Here is a 21481-nt window from a genome sequence, read left to right as displayed (position 1 = left end):
AAATCCACTCATTTTGATTTTTTTTTTTTCACAAAGAGCATTACTATCAAAGTCATTTGCCCAGCCGATGTGGCTCAGTGGTTGAGCGTCAACCCTAGCACCAAGAGATCACCGGTTTGATTCCTGGTCTGGGCACATGGTCAGGTTGTGGGCCAAATCCCCAGTGCGGGTGGCATGTGGGAAGCAGCCAAACAATGTTTTCTCTCATTGATGTTTCTATCTCTCTATCCCTTTCACTTCCTCTCTCTCTAAAATCAATTTTAAAAAAATTAAAATCAATACATAAATAAAGTCATTGATTTATAGGAGAGAATTCCTTTTCTCTGGTTCCAATCTGGTTCTCTGCCCTAGTTGACATGGTATTTTTTATATTATCCTTGATGTGCTTGACATTTTCTTGAACATGTGCTCTCTTTTATAATTGCTTAAGTTTAACTTCTTCTACATATCCCATAGTGTGGTGAATCACCTTTGGTAATTACAATGACAGTCCTAGTTTTAGACCTAATAGAACTTTATATAAAGGCCCTGAGAAGAGGGTGACTTCTTCTCTGTAGGCCTTTCGATTAGAAAAATAACATGTTCCATTTACTTCTGTTTGGAATTGAAAGAGACCTGCTAAGCTTGCCATAGCTCTAGGCTTTGCAGGTAATAATTGATGATTTTTCAATATATAGAGCCATTCTAGAGCCTAGAAATTTACATCCCAGAAAATGCAGCTTCTAAAGCTATGCAACTCTCCAGTAAGTCCTCAATCAGAAAATCGGGAATGATGGGCAAGGGAGATCCCTCTAGATGGCAGACAGAAGTTATATAATTGATTAACCAAAGAACTTACTGTCCTGACAAAGCTAGAATTCAGTTCCTGCCCAACAGTATTTGATATGTATAAGCAATCAGTGATTTCCACTTGTTTCCCATTATTTCTGTTCCTACGTGGTAGTCTTCCTTCAGTTTCATGCATCCTGTGTTTCTCTAGCATTCTAAGTTTGGGGAGTTTAGACAGATCATGTCTTTTAAACTTATTGGTCACAAAACCCTGAGGGCAGCTGTATCTGGGCCTGTTGGAAATGATGGCATCACTGGATGTGATTAGAGGATGAAGCTTTAAGGTAGGTTCCCTTGGGAAAGGAATTAATGCATGCCACCAGAATGTATAAATGGGAAGAATGGTGTTATTGATGTTGGATGCTGCAAAAGATGGACTATTCTTAATTTTCTCTACTAGAGTCAAAGAAGCTAAAATAGTCATCATCCCAGACTCTCTTGCAGCTAAGGGGAAAGCCATGACTCAGTTTTGGCCATTGCTATGTGAACACAAGTTCCTGAGTTACAATTCTGGGAAATCTTTTAAAAGGACCGAATCAACCAGAATGGTCCTTCAGCCTTTTGTCCTTTTCTTTAGAAAATTTTCTTTATTAAATTTATTGAGGGGGTACTAGTTAATTAAATTACATGTTTTAAGTCCTGGCTAAAATGGGGATACAATAGCCGGAGCTTTAGAAATAAATAATATGTATGGATGAAAGCCACTCATAAAGAATGGCAGAGCAGTCTTGATTTTGATGTTCACCCAAAGCCTTTGCCCTACACTGCTTATCTATGGTTGTCTTATTACTGAAGAAAATAAACACCTCCCAAGGTTAGACTATTGCTAACGAGATGTCTCAGCTTTCTTATTTTTAAGCATACAGAGACATGTTCTTTAGACAATGGCTTTCTTCTAAATACCTTAAGTTTGGCAAGAATAGTAATGGCCAATATTGTTAATCCAAAGCTATAGCACCCAAGGAGATAGACTAAGTATTAAAAATCCAGAATAAGGAAGAAGTTTAATTCAATTTTGATTCTTTAACACCTAGTAAAATACCTGGCATTTAGCAGGCAATACAAATGTTTATTGATTGACGCTACTTATTATATTTCTCAAGAAACTGTTTGGTAATAACATAACACTTAAAACATGTTATAGAAAGTTCAGCAACAAATGTGAATTTAATGCATAACGACATTTACTAGTAACTAATTTTATTGAATTTTGGTACAATCTAAGCACTATGCTAAATTCTTTGTGTATTTTAAAAATTAATCACACAGCAGTCCCATAATGTAGGCATTATTATTAGAGACTTTCAAAGATATTGAAATAACTTAGCCAAGGTCATATAGCCTGGTGATGTCTGAGACCGTTTCAGGGCTAAGTATCTCTCCCTCAAAACCTATGCTCCTAACCACTGTGTATTTCTAAAATATTCTAAATCAGCTCGCCTAAAAGAAACATATCCTTTGATCCCTAAAAAAAATTTTTTTTTTTTTTTTGGCAGAACAGCAAGTATACAGAAAATGTTAGTCCGTGTTAATGGTTATACATTATTAATCAATTACCACTTACTGGATGATTCATTGTTTAATTCCTATTTGTTGACAAATTGGTTGAATTTTTCATATGCACACATTGGAATAAGTTAGCTAAATAAAGCCATTCATTTGGAAGGTTTCATGTTCACTCCAGGTTGCTACTGGGAACCTAGATTATGTGCAGCATTTTTTGCTGTAAAATCCTGGAGGTGTTAAAGTGTAGCATCACGACCTGCATAGTAGGGTATTGATAAAAACAAGGATACAGCAGGCAATTCACTGGGCACTTAAATGGCAAAAAATATATTGTACAGTTTCACACACCCTGCAGATTGCAGGTTTATATGATAATAAATAATAGTTATCACCATGACAAAGGAAAAAAAAAACCGCGATGAAACCCAATAGCTCAGTGAGAAATCTGCTAATACAGGTGGTCAAGCTTGTTCCATTTCATTGTCAGAGGGAGGCTATTTATTTGCTTCTGGGTAGTTAAATTACAAAGTCACTTACTGTTGAAAGTTTTCCAGTAGGCAGATGTAGATCTAAAACTCTCAGGTTTAGATTCAAAGTTTGTGAGAAAAAGTGGAATAAGAATTTATTCCCCAGACAGCATAATTGGTAAGGTAGAAATCTTTCAGCAACTCTAGAAGTAAAGTAAAATAAAGCAAGTGTCTTTAAACATTCCATTTGGAATCTCCTTACTGTGGACACTGAGCATGAGCAAGAACCAAAGCGCTAGCTATAATAAATAATTTTCTTAGAAGTTCCTTAACATATTTTCCCTTTTATCACTTCCTGTTTAGGTGAGATGTCAGTGACTGTGTGTGTGTGTGTGTGTGTGTGTGTGTGTGTGTGTACGGGAGAGAGTGAGAGAGAGAGTCCTTGTATAGAAGAATGATGAGAAACAGAGGGAAAGTATTCATAATGGCTCCTTGGTATTTATACAATTAATGTCAACTTTCTTTTCCTGTTGTACAAGATGATAATGGCTTTTATCTAATAAGTACTTTATATGTATTCTCAGAACATTTGAAACAGTGGCGATTATACACACTGTATTCATTATTTCTAAATTGTCACAAACTAGTAATTTCCAAAATTTGGTAATTTACCAGTAAAATAGATCTAAAATATTCCAATAAAAATAAGCACTTGCATAATCATTTTATTGTCAATAGGTGTTGCCTTTAAGTTCAAATTTTTATTTTGCATATTCCTAACAGCTATAGTCTATCACTTATCTCCTAGGCATAAGTCACTGCCTAAGTTGCCAAGTAATTTAATTCTTTGCCAAGTAAGCTTTAAACCAAAACATGTACAACATTTTCTTATTCATTACAAATATTAACTTCATCCATCTTAGCTCATGACCAAATCCAAAGCTTCCAGGCATAATCCAGATGAGAAATACATTACACAGCTGAAAGAATTCAAACTCTAATTTATACTGCCTTGAAAAACAATTAATGAGTCATAAAGGCCAATGAATCTATCAAAGTAATCTATATGGGAAGTGACCCACAGCAAAAGGTTGACAGATATTGGTGGTATCAGCTTACGAGAAGACAACTAAAGATGAAGAACACCAAATATCCACCTCTAGTTATCTGAGCTTAAACATGGAAAATGTTATCGGTGAATGTTAGCAATCATAACAAAACTCCAATGACTGAAAATGCAATGACTTGGTCATTATATCACTCAGCTGCTATGGCAATAGTTAAGGGTATATGGATGTATATACATGAATATGACATAAATGCATTTCAAGGCCTGCTGGCTCTCCTACCTAACTTTTGAGAATGAGAGAGAAACAAACTCAAATAGTAATAGTAATCACACACAAAACATTTAAACACTTAAGTTGCATGTGAAACAAATGCAATATGACTATTATTTTAAAGCAAATATGTATGAAACATATAATATATGTATGTTATAAATGTCTTTAAATTTTTACTCAGAAATAGTTATAAATTTTCAGAAATTTGCAAAGAGTTTATAGAGAGATCCCATGTACCCTTCGTCCTGTTTTCGTGAGTGCATGTTATATAATTACAATACAATATCAAAACCAAGAAATAGATTTTGGTACAATATATGTATATAGTTTAATGTCATTTTATCACACCTGCAGATTCTTACTACCAACCACTACAACCAGGATACAAAACTATTATCAACAATTTTCTTTATTTTCTTGAATATAAGAATGCATTATGCTTTCAGATAGAAAGTTCCAGACTATTTGGCCTACATACTAATAAATGAGTGTTGAAAATTATTAATATCTAGGAAATTATTATCTAGGTAAACTCTATTCATAAAAGCCAAAGTGGAATCCTAGCCAAACAGATAACAAACACTTTGGTTAACTTCATTTCCCTGCACAGATAAGACAACCTCATCATTCAGTAATCAGCTCTCCCTCGCATGAGGTGAGCGACTTTTGAGCACTCTTTATCAAAGACAACTTGCTGAGAACTGGATTGCCCAATACTACTTCCTGTTAAAAGTCCCAGCTAGACACACACTCACACACACAACACAACACACACACACACATCTTTTTCAGGCAAAATAGAGCACTTCACAAATGCCCTTCAATCACTAGTGAGATTAGCATAACAAAAGAGCACATTAATAAATATACCCGAAGAAACAAATAAAGCAGCCAGATTCTTCCAAGCCAAACTTATTGTAGGGTTTTTTATTTTCCCTAACAAGTAAATATAATCCAAATTATTGCAAACTGCAATTCTGACTCAGCTCACAGCAACGAAGATACATGTGATCACACATACACACATAAAACAACCTAAAACATCAGTCTTACCTTGGCCATCTGTGCCTGCACGCCATTTGCCTTGAGAGATGCTACCGCTTTCTGCGCAGCTGCGGGACTGTCAAAATCCACGAAACCATAACCTGGGAAAACACAAACTCCTTGTTAGCACTCACAAAGAGCTGCGTGTCCACCACACCGAGAGAATGAGTGTGTGAGATCACACTTGCTTGCATGACTCTGGTTGAACAAAGAGGCTCTCAATCGATGGTCCTTACCATGTCCAAAAAATTACAATATCACTAAAAATAAAATAGTAGACCTTATGTTCTAGAGATAGCTTTGGAGAATGAGTGTGCAAACAGCAACCTGATTTAGATGAATTTGGTGTGTAAGGTTATTTAACCTTGTTTTACTTTCCTCAATGGATTTGCCCTAAGGATGAGAAACACAAAATGGTGGAATATATTTTTTAAAATTCCTCTCTAAAGTTAATTTTCAAAACCTCAAAAAAGTTAACGTTAATAAAAGCCATGATAGAACTTGCCTAAAGATACCACCGGCAACCTCATCGGTCCTTGGCACACAGTAGGCAATCAATCAATACATGCTGACTGTAGGAATTAGTAGAGGTTGTTCATGAGAGTTAGGGTTTGAACGTAGCTCCAGTTGATTCCAAAGTCCATGTTAATTCATTATAGGACCTTATCTCTATCAATCACATCTTAAATTATTTTGACTTTAAAGTGGTTTGTGATAAAGAGTAATGACATATATATCCAAACTTCTTTTAAAAACAAGGAACACATTTTAAAATAAGTAGACACTTTGAAAACTCCCATGCCACTTATTACTGGAGGACAATCTGAAAAGGGTCCAAGAGTTGCCTATACTGTTTATTGATTGTGTGTGTGAGAGTGTGTGTGTGTGTGTGTGTGTGTGTGTGTACATGCACAGAGATACAGAGTGAGGCCAAAAAAATAGCCAGTAAAACAGAATAAATGAAAAGGGGATTTTGCACGCCCATAAAATATCTGATATGAGTCCAGGACTTAGCCTAACAGTAATGTAATCTGCTAAGAACATTTAAAAATAAAAATGCTCAAGACGGAGTAAGAGGGCAGCTTTGTTTGGCACGTCTGAAAGCCCACCGTGTGTGACCTACGCCTGTTCTCATCTGTTTGGCGGGGACCGGCTCTGGACTCCTTGGCTTGTTTCATTTAGAAGTTTTGAGGTGAGCGACAAAGGCAAACCTACTCACCATGCATTGTGACCCCCCCACCCCGCCCAAATAACCAAAGAAATGTGCGAGAGAATTCAATTATCAGGTTGTTTCTTTTAATTAACTTTTTAATTTTCTCCCCTCGAATCCCTCCGTCTTTTTCCTCCCAGCATGTTATCCTAAGATGAACTTGTTACCCAGCAGTATACCATAAAATGCTCTTGAAACGCCGGGTGGAGGAGCGGTGAAGTTTGTATTTCTAATCCCCAAAAAAGCCTGCTCCGAAGTACTCGTAATTCTTCTTTTCCCATGAAATTCAAACTATGTGAGTAACATGAGTAGTACCACCCACTAAGATGAGTAAGCCAGGCAAAAAAAAAAACAAAATGCAGATGGAAAGGGGGAAAAGAACCAGAGTCAAGCATTAGAGTGAGGGGTGGGAAGCTGAACTAAAATGTAGACGTTTTCTCCCAGGCGTCAGGATGGGTGCTGGGTGGTGGCCATGTTGGCACCTGGTGAAATTCTAATGGCTTCATGTTCTACTGTCCTCATGTCCCTTCATGTGCACACCTGAAGAAACCGAGGCTTGGGAGAGGCGACACATCACAAGGTGCCTAGCTGGCAGATCCAGGACTTGAAGCCAAGTCTGCCTATGCCCGTCCCGAATATACCCTACCGTAAACTGCTCTATGCCCTCACTTTGCCACCCTCCAGTGGCCCCTGACGTCCACTACGGGGACAATGCAATTCTTGAACTTCCCTTTGATTCGGAAGTTAGTACACGGAACAATTCCTTGAACGAACTCAGTGCAGCTTGCTCGGTCGGCATGTTGGTGAGGGGAGTGGTGGGGTTCTCAGCAGACCTGTGGAGCCGGGTACCCCCCTCCTCATGCTCTGGTCAGCCTTCCCCGTCCATTCCCACGCTCACTGTTTCATTCCACAGTGGAACCCCTGTCAGGCCCTTGGCCGGGCGCCCAGCAGGTGGCTCCAGTTCCCGTCCTTGTACGGTACACAGTCGAGATGGGGGATGGACACATAACCCAACCTATAATGACAGAATGGCTTGTCTCCCGTGGGGAAAATATAAGAGTATATAATGTAGAATCTAGCTGTTATTGTTTATTATTGAAAGTCTTAAGGAAGCAGTGGTATGAAAGGATCAGCATTTCCTAAATCGTCGTCACTCCAGCGCTTCTGAAGAGTGGAGGGTTGTGGAGAACGTGGGCGGCAAGACTGGAATCAACAAGGTGACAGAGAGGCGAGCAGCAGCTGGCAATCAAGTGAATGGAACGAGACGGATGCTTTGAATTATACTTTTAACTAAGAGGCGTCGGTAATGGATTGACTTGCTTGGAGCTACGGTGGACCTGGAGAATGACTGTTCTTTCTTGGCATAAGCCACTGGGTGGGTAGAGATGTAATTTACTGGAATGGGGAGACTAGAGGAGGATCCAACACAGGAGAGGGACGATGAAAGTGTCCGTCTAAGACATGTTGAGTCAGAAATGTCTGGGAACGTCGAAGTAAAAATGTCAAGTAGCAGTTAGAGTTTTTAGGCTGTTGTACGAAACAGGGAGTTGGATTAGAATGCAAATGAGGAGGTCAACACCATAAATATGTTATTTACAGAGATGGAAATGCCGAGTGTAAGTAGACGCAAGGGCCCCGGGGTTAGAGTTTGAACAACTTCAGCATTTAGGTGTCAGAGATTGCAAGGAGGCCGAAAGAAATGAGAGAGGAAGAGGACATGAAGAGGGAACAGAAGTCTGCCAGTCACGGTGAGAGTGTCCAAGGAGGGAGAGATGGGCTGTGCCCAGTGCTGGAGCGCAGAGGAAGACGAAGCTGGGGAATGCCCAGGGTGCGAAGGGACATGGACGTCACCGCCGTGGTCTGCTTCAGGTGGTGGGGACTGAGGCCGGCCTGAGAAAGGGTCAGGGGAAAACGAGGCAGAGGGAGTGCTTACCCGCCTCCGCCATGATCTCGGTTGAGATGGAGAATTAAAAAACAGCGTTAGCTAGTGGGGAGTATGAGGTCTAATGAGTTGTTTGTAATTATTTAAAGAGAGAAGATAACTGGTTTTCAACCTCAGCTGCACACTAGAATCACATTGGGAGCTAAAAAAACAAAAACAAATGACCAGGACTCATCCTCAAGAAAATGAAATCAGTATTTTTGGAAATGTGTCCCAAATGTTTACACCCACACACGCACACACGCACGCACACACACATACACACGTGTGTGTGCGCGCGTATGCCTGTATGTCTATTCCCAGTTGATTTCATTATGATGCCGAGGTATAGAACTACTGAGTGTTTATTCATGTTATTCAACAAATATTTATTTGTTGCACCTGTTAAAGGACTGTTCTTGGTAAGTTTGAATATCTATAAAAAAGATCAAGCAGAAAGCAAGAGATTAAAGCTACAGGAGAGCAAAGGGATATTTATGTAATGATATCCTGAGAAGGTGAAGGGATAAGGGGATCTAGAACTTATATGAAACACCGTCCTTTGATAAAAGAGGGAGCCTTCTTCCACCCATTGTAACTGGAAGAAAAGAGAGTGACCCTTGGTTACCGGGTGCTATTTCTTGTGTGTTCTCGGGTACTGGGACTGCACCTAACACACAGCACATGCTTGATACATGTTTGTTGAAAGTAATTAAAAACATGTTTAAAAGATGCTTCAGTCATTCATGGGACTACCGTGGGCATGAACTGGTAAAAAACGCCTGTTAATATCTTAGACTTGAAAGAACACTGTAAATGGCACGCGGTCGTGTTCTGGTTCAGCCCTGCTGGGGGCCAGAAAAGCAGCCCCGATTTCAGGACTCACGGCCTCGAGTCCGGTGCAGCCTCTTTTCTCCGGATTCCACCCTGTCCCTCCACCCACCGAATGTTACCCAGGATATTACACAATTATGATGCTGACGTCCAGGGCTGAACTCCAGTCCAAACAGAAGAAATCTCTGTGAGGCCTGAGACTCCCTCAGCATGCTCTGAATGGAGGGAGGGACGGAGGGACTTGGCGAAGGGTGTGTTTCTGAGGGTTGTCCTGCCAGCAAGGCGAGAGACTGGCCCTTCCTACAAAGCATGTCCTTTGCTGAAGGCTCCGCACCAACAGGGGAGCTGAAACCAGATGGGAAAAAATACATTTTATGTATATATGTATGTGTGTATTAAAAATACATTTTATGTGTATATATATGTATGTATTAAAATTAAAATGAAAGTTATAATATATATATAAAATACACACAACTCATGGATACGGACAACAGCATAGTGATCACCAGAGGGAAGGGGGCTGGGGGGAGGGAGAAGAAGGTAAAAGGGGGATAAATGGTGATGGAAGGCGACTTGACTTGGGGTGGTAAATGCACAATGCAATACACAGATGATGCATTATAGACTTGTACACTTGAAACCTATACAATTTTATTAACCGACGTCATCCCAATAAATTCGATTAAAAATAAATAAATAGGAATAGAAAGAAAAGAAATATATAAAACTGGCAAAGTAAATTGGGAATTGAAAGAATGAACATTACAAGAAGGATTTAGCACCAACCAAGCAGAGTTTCTTATTCGCGTTATTTTCCATTAAAAATATATTTCACCACAATTAAAATAAATAAATAAAACAAGCCACCAGAACTGAACTGTTTCACCGACTCCTGTGTTCTGCATACACACTCACACTAATTAAAATGAAAGTTCCGAGGTAAAAGTGTCCCAAGCCACCCGGAGAAACACTCTGACTCTAGAAATAAACACCGCATTCCTGAGTTTTATGTGACAGCACCTACCACATCACAATCAGAAGAAAACAAAATGAAATACAGAGCCGCCCCTGAAGAATAACAATGCATTCAACTAAGGAAACAAAGCAACTTCAATTTGGTTTCAATTTGCTTCCCTTAATGACAAATAATCAAGTCTGGGAACAGGAACCTCTGTAGCTACATCTGGTGAGGGGCAGGGAGCGGAGATCATTTCAGCTCCAGCCAAGACTGCTTTATGGTGACGCTAAAACCCCGGATAAAACACCCGTGACTGGTAACCATCGCAAACCCAGCCCAAGTGGCTGGAAGCCCACGGGTCTCAGGCCTCAATTACATAATTAAGCTTGGCAGTAGGTTCAAATGAATTAAAACTGTATGTCACTGTTTTCTCCACACACCCCGTCCTTGTTTTCCTTCCTGGGGGGTGGGGGGAGAAGGCCAGCAGTTCTGCAATTAGCAAGAAGCAGAGCAGTGAGAAAGAACCAGCTCTGTTAATTAGGTCATTCCCCAAACGCACTCAATCCATCAGCAGATAGTATCAATCCTTCTCTGAAACACTTTCAACTTGGTGTGTTCATTTCAAGTTTTGCTATTTTTGTGGCATTACAAGCCTGATGACTTTCTTAAAAAAAGATATACATTTAGAAACTGTAGCAGAATTTTGCAAACAATGGTATTGCCCGGGGAGTTCCGCTTTAGTTTTCTCTATCACCTTTGTGGGCAGCTTCTTCTCTGTGACCTTGGCCATCCAACCGGACCACGGCGTGGCAATCCATAAGAATTTTGTTACACGTTTCATATTTTATATGTCAGTGTTGCTATTGGCTCTTTATATTCTCTATTTAAACTGCTTACCTACTTACCCATGTTGGGATTGTTCTTTGTGGGGGGGGGGGGGATGATAAAACCAGAGCCCCGGCTTCAGACTGCAGATGGCACCTGGGCAGCCGAGGGAGACTTGTTCTCCAAATGGAACTGCACATTACATTTCACATTTGCATTGCTCTTCCACTTCAGAGTGACTGTCATAAAAGCCCACTTGAAACAGACGGTTTGATGTCACACCCAACTTCTTCCAAAGACGATCCAGCTGTGAGTTGGATGCAATTTTTAAACAGAGTAAGTGAACACTTTGTCTAGGACTGATATGTTCAGCTGAAGTTCTGCTCAAATTTAGCAGCTGAAGATGTTTAAGAATCGCCCTTCCATAAATTCCTCCTCTTTCTGTTTAGGTTGTCCAATGGTCCATGGCTGCTGTCCGGGCTCAGAGCAGGAACACTGAGTGGCAGGGAGGTTAGGGTGGTCTGCTAGACAGGACGAGTGATTTGCACACTTTCCTGGAAGTGAGGGAGTCTAGGTTGCCTGCACGTCTTTCTATTTCTGCTGGATTTCTCTTGCATCCCTAGACTGCTGAGTTACTGCTGAATGTATTCTTATTACTGGATTTCCTAGCTCTTTGTTGAAAGACAGCATTGATAAATTCCTCGCTACTTTTAGGCTTAGAAAACCAAATTAAGAAAAAAGCCCACTCATTTCTTTAGTACTGTCTTCCTTTGCATACCTTTCCTGTGGGTGATCATTATAATGAAGCAAGGATACAACAGAGGAACCAATACAATAGCACCATGGCCTAACCTAGATATGTGAAAAATAAAGCCAAAAGAAATCCTGTTAGCATGCAAAAGCCAGAGACAAGACTGCTTATTTTGAGGGGGAATAAATCCGAACCATTAAATCAACTGTGCTTTGAAACACCTTTAGAAAATAAGATGCGTATACAGAAAAGGACAGCATATGTACTTCTAGGCAAAGGGTTGCTGCCCCAGAAAACAAATAGAGGCCAATAAGATGGGTAACAGTGTCCTTTATATAAGATTCATTCTATTGCTTCAGTATATTTCCTAAATGTTTCAGCTTTATTAGTTGAACATTCTGACATTCTAGAAACACCCATTTCTGGCATAGGATTTACCTGTTATGAGGGAGACTTCTTTTTTTTTTTTAAAAAATGTGTTTTTATTGTATTTTTTAGAGAGAGAGGAAGGGAGAGGGAGAGAGAGAAATATCGATGTGAGAAACATCGACCGGTGGCTTCCTGCACACCCCCTATTGGGTATTGAGCCCATGACCCTGGCATGGGCCCTCACCAGGCATTGAACTGGGACCTCGCAGGCCATGGGATTATCCTCAATCCACTGAGCCACACCGGCTGGGCATGAGGGACACTTTAAAAAAAAATTTTTTTTTTTATCCTCACCCAAGGACATTTTTCCATTTTTTGTTCAGATAGAGTGGGAGGGAGAGAGAGGAAGAGAGAGAGAGAGAGAGAGAAACATCGACGTGAAAGGAACACATTGAGTGGTTGCCACCCTTCACGAACCATCCAGGGCTGGAGACAAACTGCAACTGAGGTACATGCCCTTAGTGGGAACCAAACCTGGGTCTCTCTGGACCACAGGCTGACGCTCTAACCGCTGAGTCAAACTGGCCAGGGCATGAGGGACACTTTTGAACCATGATGTGATTTCCCCATTATTATTACTATTGAATTTACTGAATCTTTACAATAGGCAAGGAAGATAGCATGCTACACACTGCAAGAAAACAAAGGCACTCGAACATGGTTCTTCCCGTCAGCGAGTTTATGCTCTAGGAAGTAGGGTGGATAAAGAAATTTAAATACAGCGGAGGGTCCTCATGCACGTAGAGGTTAAGTCAGGTGAGTATATGTAAAGTGGCATATTTTCATTCAGTTTAGCATGCATGGTTTTGAGTGTACGGTTTTGCTCATCTGTGCTGAATACCTGAGTCAGGTCTCCTTTCAATGAATGACATGATGGTAAAATTGCCCACATTCTAAATTTACATATGGATGCATTATTCTGTCTTTCTGTTCGTCAGTTTCTGTGCACAGTAGAAATAAATTAAGATAAATGCAAGGTATAAAGAGGAATTAGTACCACATAAAAGGTAAAAAAAAAAAGGTACTAGTATTCTCAAATGGCAAATATTTCTTCCAGGTGGATGTAAACTCAGGACATTTTCTGTGCAAATGACAAAAGTAAAGATGAGGAAAAAGAAATTAGGTCCTAAATGGCATTTCCCAGCAAAATAAAACAATTACAAAGACAGACAAATTTAGGGAGCAAACGCTTGTAGTACGCCATTTGAAAATGGGACACTTTCTCATTCCATTTATGTTGCACAAAAAGTCTTATTAAACCAAACACAAATTCCAATCCCCAAACTCACTTCCCTGTTTACCCCATTCAACTGATTTTTAAATCAGAGAAATTGCTTCTTTATACTGAATAAAGTCAAAATTAGGATCAGGATCATTATTTGGGAGCTTAGAGAGATCACTATGCTTTCTTGAGATTAAAGAATCTCACTGATTCACCAAGGTCTTCAATTAGACCAACCATTATTTTATTATAATATTTATTATAATATTGCAGAGATTAAGGGAACCAACCGTCTGCTTGACTCTAAATGGGAGGTTAACCTCTGTGAATCATCTTGCAAAGCTTTCCTTTGCTAACAGGCAGTGTTCAAAAATACAAATGAAAAATGTGTCTTATGTGAATCACTGGTCCTATGTGTCTCTGCCATCCAGTGGAGCGGGAAGTACAAGTACGTAAGGCAGCGTGGTTGCAGAGTCAAGCCAGGGTATTGATAAAACAGTTCCACTGAGTGTGTAATTACAAGGGAAACCAGCCATAACTGAATGTTCTGTACGTCTGCCACAGAAGGGTAGGCACGAGGAACTATGATTTCATTCCTGAGGTCTTCCTTCTCTCCCTCTCCTCCTGTGATCTTACAGACGGGTACAACTGGGACTGTCCCTCCATCAGAAGAGTAGGAAATGATGGCCTCCATGAGTGAGGATCAGTGGAAGTAAAATTCCCCCTCTCCCACCCTCCAGGTCTTGTAATCCACATTCTCACTCAGTGGCTCTAGCCAATGGCCTGGGAAACATGTTTGTGGTCTTACACATCCTTTTACAGCAGAAACATCCTCAAACCAGCACCCATCCATTTTTACAGGATGGACATTAGAAGACAAATGGGCAACCACTCGGAGGGAGGGACGCGTTGAGAGTGTAGCTCAGTGCCAAAAGGAAGAGGAAGAGAATCCTACATATGGTCCAGCCTTCTCACAACCGTGCGCTACCTGTGAACCTCCGTCTTTGTTACGTTCTAGACCTTCCTCCTGTCGACTTGTCACTTCATCTAAATTTCTGTACAAAGCTCCGTGGCCCTTTGAACACCATATTTTCCTGGGAAAAGGCTCCATCCATAATTTCCTCCTTCCAAACCTTTGACAAAACTCACTTTTAAACCCTTGGGAAGCTTCCATTTAAGTGAAGCTATGCGTTTCCTAATGTATACCCATATTTTACTGGATACAGCCTTAAGCCATGTGTTTATCGGCCCTATTCCAAATATTTCAACTAAATGTCCACACAAGTACTGTTCCTATATCTATGCGAAATTGTGGCTTTTACATGCTCTTGGACCCCAAATTACCTCTCTCCATCCCAGCTTGTATACCAAACACAATCCTGGTTTGGTATTAGAATTTTAAAAATAAACTTAAGTGTACAAGTGGGCAATTGAAAGTAACACACACACGGTTAAAAATTACATTAAATTAAATTTAAAAGCCAAGCCAAACAAAAGAGTATTCAGTGAAATATAAGTCCCCTTCTACCTAGACCTTAGTACTCTGGTCCATCTTCCTAAGAAACTGTCCTATGATTCCTTCTGAAGTCCTAATATAAAAAAGCAACTAGGACTAATTCTTTAGATCTTATAATTGTGTTTATTAGAAGCACTTAAGGATGTATAGAGTAATAAAAATAATTCCTTCTAATTTTAATGTTATATACAAATTTATTGAAGAAATTTTAGTCAACATAGAATTTAGACATGCATGATCCTACCCCACCTCCCAAACATACACTATTAATTCATTTATTTCTCTTTATTTTAACCAAATGGTATCAGATTATGCACACAGTTTTATAATTGGCTCTTTCTCTTCATGACTTATGTGGCTACCTTTCCTGGCCAATAAATAAGGATCTCTATAATCCCATCAGTTCATTATCTTCAGCATCCCAATTGCTCAAATCTTTTTTAAAGATTCCTAACTTGCAAAAATGATTTTATTCCAACTCTTTGAAAGATTTAAAAATTAATAAAATAAAAATAAACAATACGTTTAAAGCTTCCAGGACTGTAAAGAGTGATTTTCCTAAGTTTTTTGTTTCTTTCAAAGATATTTTAAAAGTAGACCCTTATGAACTGCAATCCAAAGATATCAGAAGCCAGTTAAATGGAATTAAAACAATACCCTCCTGAAATACAGGGGGAGGGGAAGCCTTTTCCTTCTCGTCGTAATTAAGTTGGATCCATCACGAAGACATTTTGAAAATACATCAGGACTTTAGGAGACAAAATCTCAGACCGGTGATTCAGAAAGGATACCAAGAGTTTAAATAGTCACGTCATTCTATTCGCGATTATGCATAAGTTCAAAGTGGATTTCTTTCAACAACGACATGTTTTCCCCAAGGAGATTTTCTATAATTTAGAAATTGGTGTGCTAGCAGACAGAACCAGTTCTTTTTTCTCTTTAATAACTGGTGATCCATGACTTACAACTTAGGTCTCCTCTACGTTGGCAGAGCTTGCTTAGCTTGAAGAATTCTAATTGTCTAAAGAGAGTAGGATTTCGTGATCCTAGGACATGCTAGTTGAATTTAAGGAACCGTGACCAGGATGTTTAAGTACAGTTGTCCTAACTAGAATCAGGATCTGGGTCACTGGGGAAATGGCTTGGTAAGCAGAGACCCAAAGGGCCTTATCTGCGAGGTTCTCTACTGGGCTACTTATACGTGCGGTCTGTGGACCAGCAGTGATGTCATTACTTGAGAGTCTGTTAGAAATGCAGAATCTCACCCTAGCCAAGGAGCTGAGTTGGTTGGAGTGTTGTCTTATACACCAAAAGGTTGTGTGTTCATTCCCCAGTCAGAGCATGTATGGGAGGCAACCAATGAATGTTTCTCACATTGATGTCTCTCTCTCTCATCCTCTCTAAAAATAAATGACAACTCATCATCAGGTGAGGATTAAAAAACAATATGATGTTTCCGCAAAAAATTAAAAATTGAACTGGCATTTGATCCAATGATCCCACTTTTAGGAATATACTCTAAGAAGCCTGAAACAACAATCAGAAAGAATGTATGTACCCCTATGTTCATAGCAGCACTATTTACAATTGCTAAGATCTGGAAACAGCCCAAGTGTCCATCAGTAGAAGAGTGGATAAAAAAGCAGTGGTACATGTACACAATGGAGTACTATGCAGCGGTAAGAAAGAAAGATCTCTTATCCTTTGAGACAACATGGAAGGACCTGGAGAGTATGATCCTAAGCAAAACAAGCCAATCAGAGAAAGACAAATATCACATGATCTCACTTATTTGTGGAATATAATGAACAAAACAAGCTGAGGAATAAAATAGACCCAGAGACATGGAAGTGGGGTGCAGACTGACAAACCTCAGAAGAGGTGGACGTGGAGGGAAGGAAGAAACAAACCACAGAACTTACACCCACGTATGCATAAACAAGGATATAGACAGTAATGCTGGGGGGGTGGGGCAGGATTGGGAGGAGGGTGTCAATAGGGGAAAAAAGCAGAGACATCTGTAACAAAAATAAACAAATTAAAAAATTTTAAAAAAGGCAGAATCTCCAGCCCAATTCAGATCTAAGGAATGGGGCGCTACACTTTGACAAGATCTCCAGATCATACAATGCACTTCAGAAAGTGAGACACCCTGGTCTGCAACAAGCCACTTACGTCTGGACTGCCCCTACTGTTCTCATAAAATTGCAGAGAAACTGGGGATCTTAAAAGCCATCTCATCCAATCTCACTCTGATTTTCAAAGTTCCCCACCATCTCTTTGCCAAACGCTCACGCAGGCTCCACCTGGACAGGGCGAATGTTAGGGAATACACAGTCTCCCAGGGCAGCTCACACTACACAAGTGAATTTAATAGAAAATTGGTGTAGTTGAAGGACAAAGATGTTGGCATCACACAGTCTGAGTTCACGTCTTAGCTCCTCTCTATGTGATACGATGAGTCCAGTGGCACAGAGCACTCAACAAGAATTAAGGGTAATGATACTATTACCTTAATTATATGTTGGCTCTGAGCACTGAATACATTCCATTGCCTTTAAATCACCTGGCCTCGTGCTATGGCCCCCTTTCTCCCAAACTCCCTCACCCTCTTATGAATTCAGGGTGCTGAATTTCAGCACCCTGATTTAACCCACACGCCTTAAGTATATTCTAACAGACAAGGCAGACAAGTGTAATCCCTTCTCTGCATAACAAATCTCTATATTTTAAAACACAGCAATCTTCCCCATCTCTATTTGCAAAATGAATATTTGAAAATACAGGACTGAGGCTATTTTTCCATAATAGCCTATTTCAGAACATGCGCATTCCTTCCTTCTCTCTTTTATGTCCGTCCTTTAGAGATATACCTAATTCTGTTTAGTTACACAGTTCAAAATTGCCCCTACATCAATATACCCTCTTACAAAAAGGAATGTCCATTTGAGGAAGCAGGTAACCCATATGAAGCGTGATTATGCAATAAATTTGTTATGCAAATTACAGTGAACATTTTATGCACACTGAATAAAGAATCAAAAAGTCTCATAACCCTTAGAAAATTAGAGTTAGCAAGCGCAGAGGCTGATTTGCCCTTGAACACAAAAACTGCTCCGAGCAGACATTCCCCCGTCATTTCCACAAAACTGAACCATTTCCAAAGGTTTCAGATTAAAATATGAAATCCCCTAGGAGTCATAAAGATCCGCTATTTTTATAGGAATAATTTGGAGTCACAATGTTGAAGTCTTACAAGTTGGAAGGAATTGGTGAACTTCTGTGTCATATTTTGAAAAGCTAATATTCCAGGGAATCAGCCAGTTGAGAACACCAAAAATTGCCTAGGGAGAGGGGACAAGGGAAGGTCTGGAGAAAGGCTTCTCAAGAGAATCACAGGAGGGCTGATTTATAGAGCTTGCCCTCGGAACCCTCCAGACTGGCAGCTACACCACAGACCACTGTGTTCCTTCTAATTTCTTCACTCCATGTAATAATGGGACATAAATGCCACTTTCTTATTACACTGCCGTAAGCACCTCATTGAGGCTTGCCAACGCTGGTTCTACCACTGGACTCTGCAGAGAAATAACAGACCATTTCGAAAGATCATGTACCACCCAAAGTCCAGTCTCTTTCCAGCACCGTATATTTAACCCCCTTTACCCTTCTCTGCCCCTCCCCCCACATTCCCATCTGGTAACCACCATACCAGAGTTTACTGTATCTATGAGTTTTTGTTTGTTGGTTTGGTGTTGTTTGTTCATTAGTTGTTTTCTGTTTTATATCCTGCATGGGCGTGAAATCATATGGTTTTTGACATTTTCCATCCGATTTACTTTACTTAGCATGAGAATCTCAAGGTCATCTGTGTTGTCACAAATGGCAGTAGTTCGTCTTTTCTTACGGCAGAGTAGTAGTTCATTGTACCATATCTTCTTCATCCAGTCACCTATTGAAAGACACTTGGGTTGTTCCAGGTCTTGGCTACTGTGAATAATGCTGCAATGATCATAGGGGTGCATATATAGGTTTATCGATACATATCAACAATTTTAGATACCCAGAAGAAGGGTTGTTTGGTTATTTGGTAACTCAACACATAATGCAATCGATATACAGATGATGTATTATTCAATTGCGCACTTGAAACCTATATAATTGTATCAACTAATGCCATCTAACACATTTCACTAAAAAAACAACAGATAACATAGAGGGTCTGTTTGGCATTTACAGTTTTAAGAACAGGGAAACCATCATAGGCATTTCATGAAGTCAGTAAGAAAGTGCAGGTGTGAATAAGGTCAAGTGAAAACCCATTTTGCTCCCAATTGTTACACACGGAGCCTGGCTGTGGCCTCCAGAGCCGAGAATACCACATTCACGCATCCACCCTCAGAAATCAATTTTGTTTCCTGTTCATCCTCTTTGGGAACCAGGCAAGATGTCAAAAAGAAAATAATGCTATTGATCTCACAAATGCTCAGGGAGGTGTTTTTATGAGTTTTGAGGTGGGTGCGATGGAGAGAGAAAAAGAAATCAGGACATAGATTCCCTCAGAAGGAAATGTTCAAGCCCAATGGAAAAACAGCCAGTTTAACACCATGATGCTCATTAAAAGCTGTGCGTACGTGGCCCGCTTTTCACAAGTACAAACACCTACGGCACGTACCTTGTGGAGGGAAACCTTATTCCTTAGTAGGGTAGAGATAATGAAGACGATGCATTTGAGCTTTCATGTTCTTTTTCCCTTTTTCTTATTTTATAGTGTTTTAATAAACTTTATTGAAGTATAATTTACATATGATTGATGCCCATTTCAGTGTTCATTGGGATGAGCTTTGACAAGCATATTTACCTGTAAAACCACCATAAAAATCAAGCTATAAAACAGGTTCCTCACCCACAAAGCTTCTACACATCCCTTCAGGGTCCCATCCACACAACTCCCGGACCCCGGCAGCCACTAATCTGCCTTCTGTCATTAAAGATGGATTTTCCCTGCTCTAGAATCTCATGCAAATGGACTCACAGAGTATGTACCCTTTTTTTTCTCTGCTTTTGTTTCTTGCTCAACATAACGATGACATTTAGAGATGAGGAGAAAATGGCATTCTAGCTTAAGCAAAGATTTAGGGACAGGTAAGAAAGGGGTCAGTTCAAGAATGTAACATAGACCAAATGTAAGACAGACCACAGAAGAGGGCAGACGACTTGAACCAATTGTGCATCGTATGGAACTTCTGAACGACTCTCACGACTCTCGTGCTACCTCCTGCTCCGTCCTATGCTCTGGCCAAGCTGCCCCGGCTCCTGCACCTGCTGGTCCCTCTGACTGGAGGGCTCATCTCCCAGACCCACAGACGCTGGTTCCCTTCTCCATGAGCCTCCATCACCACCTGCTGGCAATGACTTCACGGCACTGGGCACAACCTGGGGTTGCTTTGTTTACAAGATTACTGTATTTTACCCTAATACAGCATAAGAGCCATGATAATGGAGAACAGAATGGTTTGGTTCATAACTGAACAAATCACCAGGAGTGGCTACCCTTTCTGGTTCATATTAGTCACTGAGAGAGTGAGTATGTGAGCGAATGAGTGAATTCGTAACAGATTCAAAACCTCAGCTTTTATCCCGTCACAGATAGAACTTCGGGTGTTCTAAGCCACACAACTCCCTTTGACAAACAATTCCTCAACCTTCTTCTTTTAAAATGCCTTTTTATTCCTTAAAATTGAAGGCACAACACAGAGTCTTGTCAATTTACACTGCGATAACTTGTCACTTAATACCGCGATACTGACCTGATCTGTTTACGCACTTTGGGACAAAACAAGGCAAACGACTTAACCCCCAGCAAGACCTGGTAGAACTGGATGTAAAAGTCACCATAACTAAAATGACAGTAATTATTAGCATAATAAGGCTGGATTCTCTTTTCTAAATATGTCAAATGTGCACTGAAAGCAAGGATATCAGGGGCTTTGGTGTTAATGCTTTGGCTGATTTTGAGGAACTGGAGTTTTATGCCATTGGATTTTAAGGTGAGGTTAGCACAGGGCTGCTTTTAGATCAATACATGACTTTGTGTCAAGGGTCTGCTGGTTGCTTGCTGAGTTTATTGTGACCTCTCAAAAGTACCCAGGAACAATATTGCTCAGCAGAAGAAAAAAAATAGGTGAGCTGATGCCCCCCCCCAAAAAAAACCCCACAAAAATGATATTTACAAAGAAGGGCAGTTTGGAGAGCACCAGGACTCTGTAGTAAAACAGGACAATCGCAGCCCTGGCCGGTTTGGCTCAGCGGTTAGAGTGTCAGCCTGCGGTCCACAGAGACCCAGGTTCGGTTCCCGCTAAGGGCATGTACCTTGGCTGCAGTTTGTCCCCGGCCCTGGTTGGGTCGTGTGGGTGGCGGCCACTCGATGTGTCCCTTTCACATCCATGTTTCTCTCTCTTCCTCTCTCTCCTTCCCGCTCTATCTGAGTGAAAAATGGAAAAATGTCCTCGGGTGAGGATTTAAAAAAACAAAAAACAAAAAAAAAAAACAGGACAATCGCAAAGGTAGCGAAATTCCTGTTTTCAAATCCTGCTCTTCAAACTTGACCTTGGAAATGTTTTC

At 40.3% G+C, this 21481-nt stretch overlaps 1 protein-coding gene across 5 annotated transcripts in view; it reads right to left on the bottom strand.

Annotated features, from left to right (window-relative positions):
• Nucleotides 1–21481, bottom strand: part of RBMS3 (RNA binding motif single stranded interacting protein 3) — a 658929-nt gene that overhangs the window by 370998 nt on the left and 266450 nt on the right. For all 5 annotated transcript variants that reach the window (XM_036266544.1, XM_036266545.1, XM_036266543.1 and 2 more), the window contains exon 4: nt 5198–5289. In XM_036266544.1, coding sequence (XP_036122437.1) covers nt 5198–5289 — 92 coding nt within the window. The remainder of the gene's footprint in view (nt 1–5197; nt 5290–21481) is intronic.

This window comes from Molossus molossus, unplaced genomic scaffold (assembly GCF_014108415.1).
Source record: "Molossus molossus isolate mMolMol1 unplaced genomic scaffold, mMolMol1.p scaffold_m16_p_18, whole genome shotgun sequence".
NCBI lineage: Eukaryota > Metazoa > Chordata > Mammalia > Chiroptera > Molossidae > Molossus > Molossus molossus.
The sequence above is the reverse complement of the archived record's forward strand: the minus strand, read 5'-3'. Positions and strand labels throughout refer to the sequence as shown.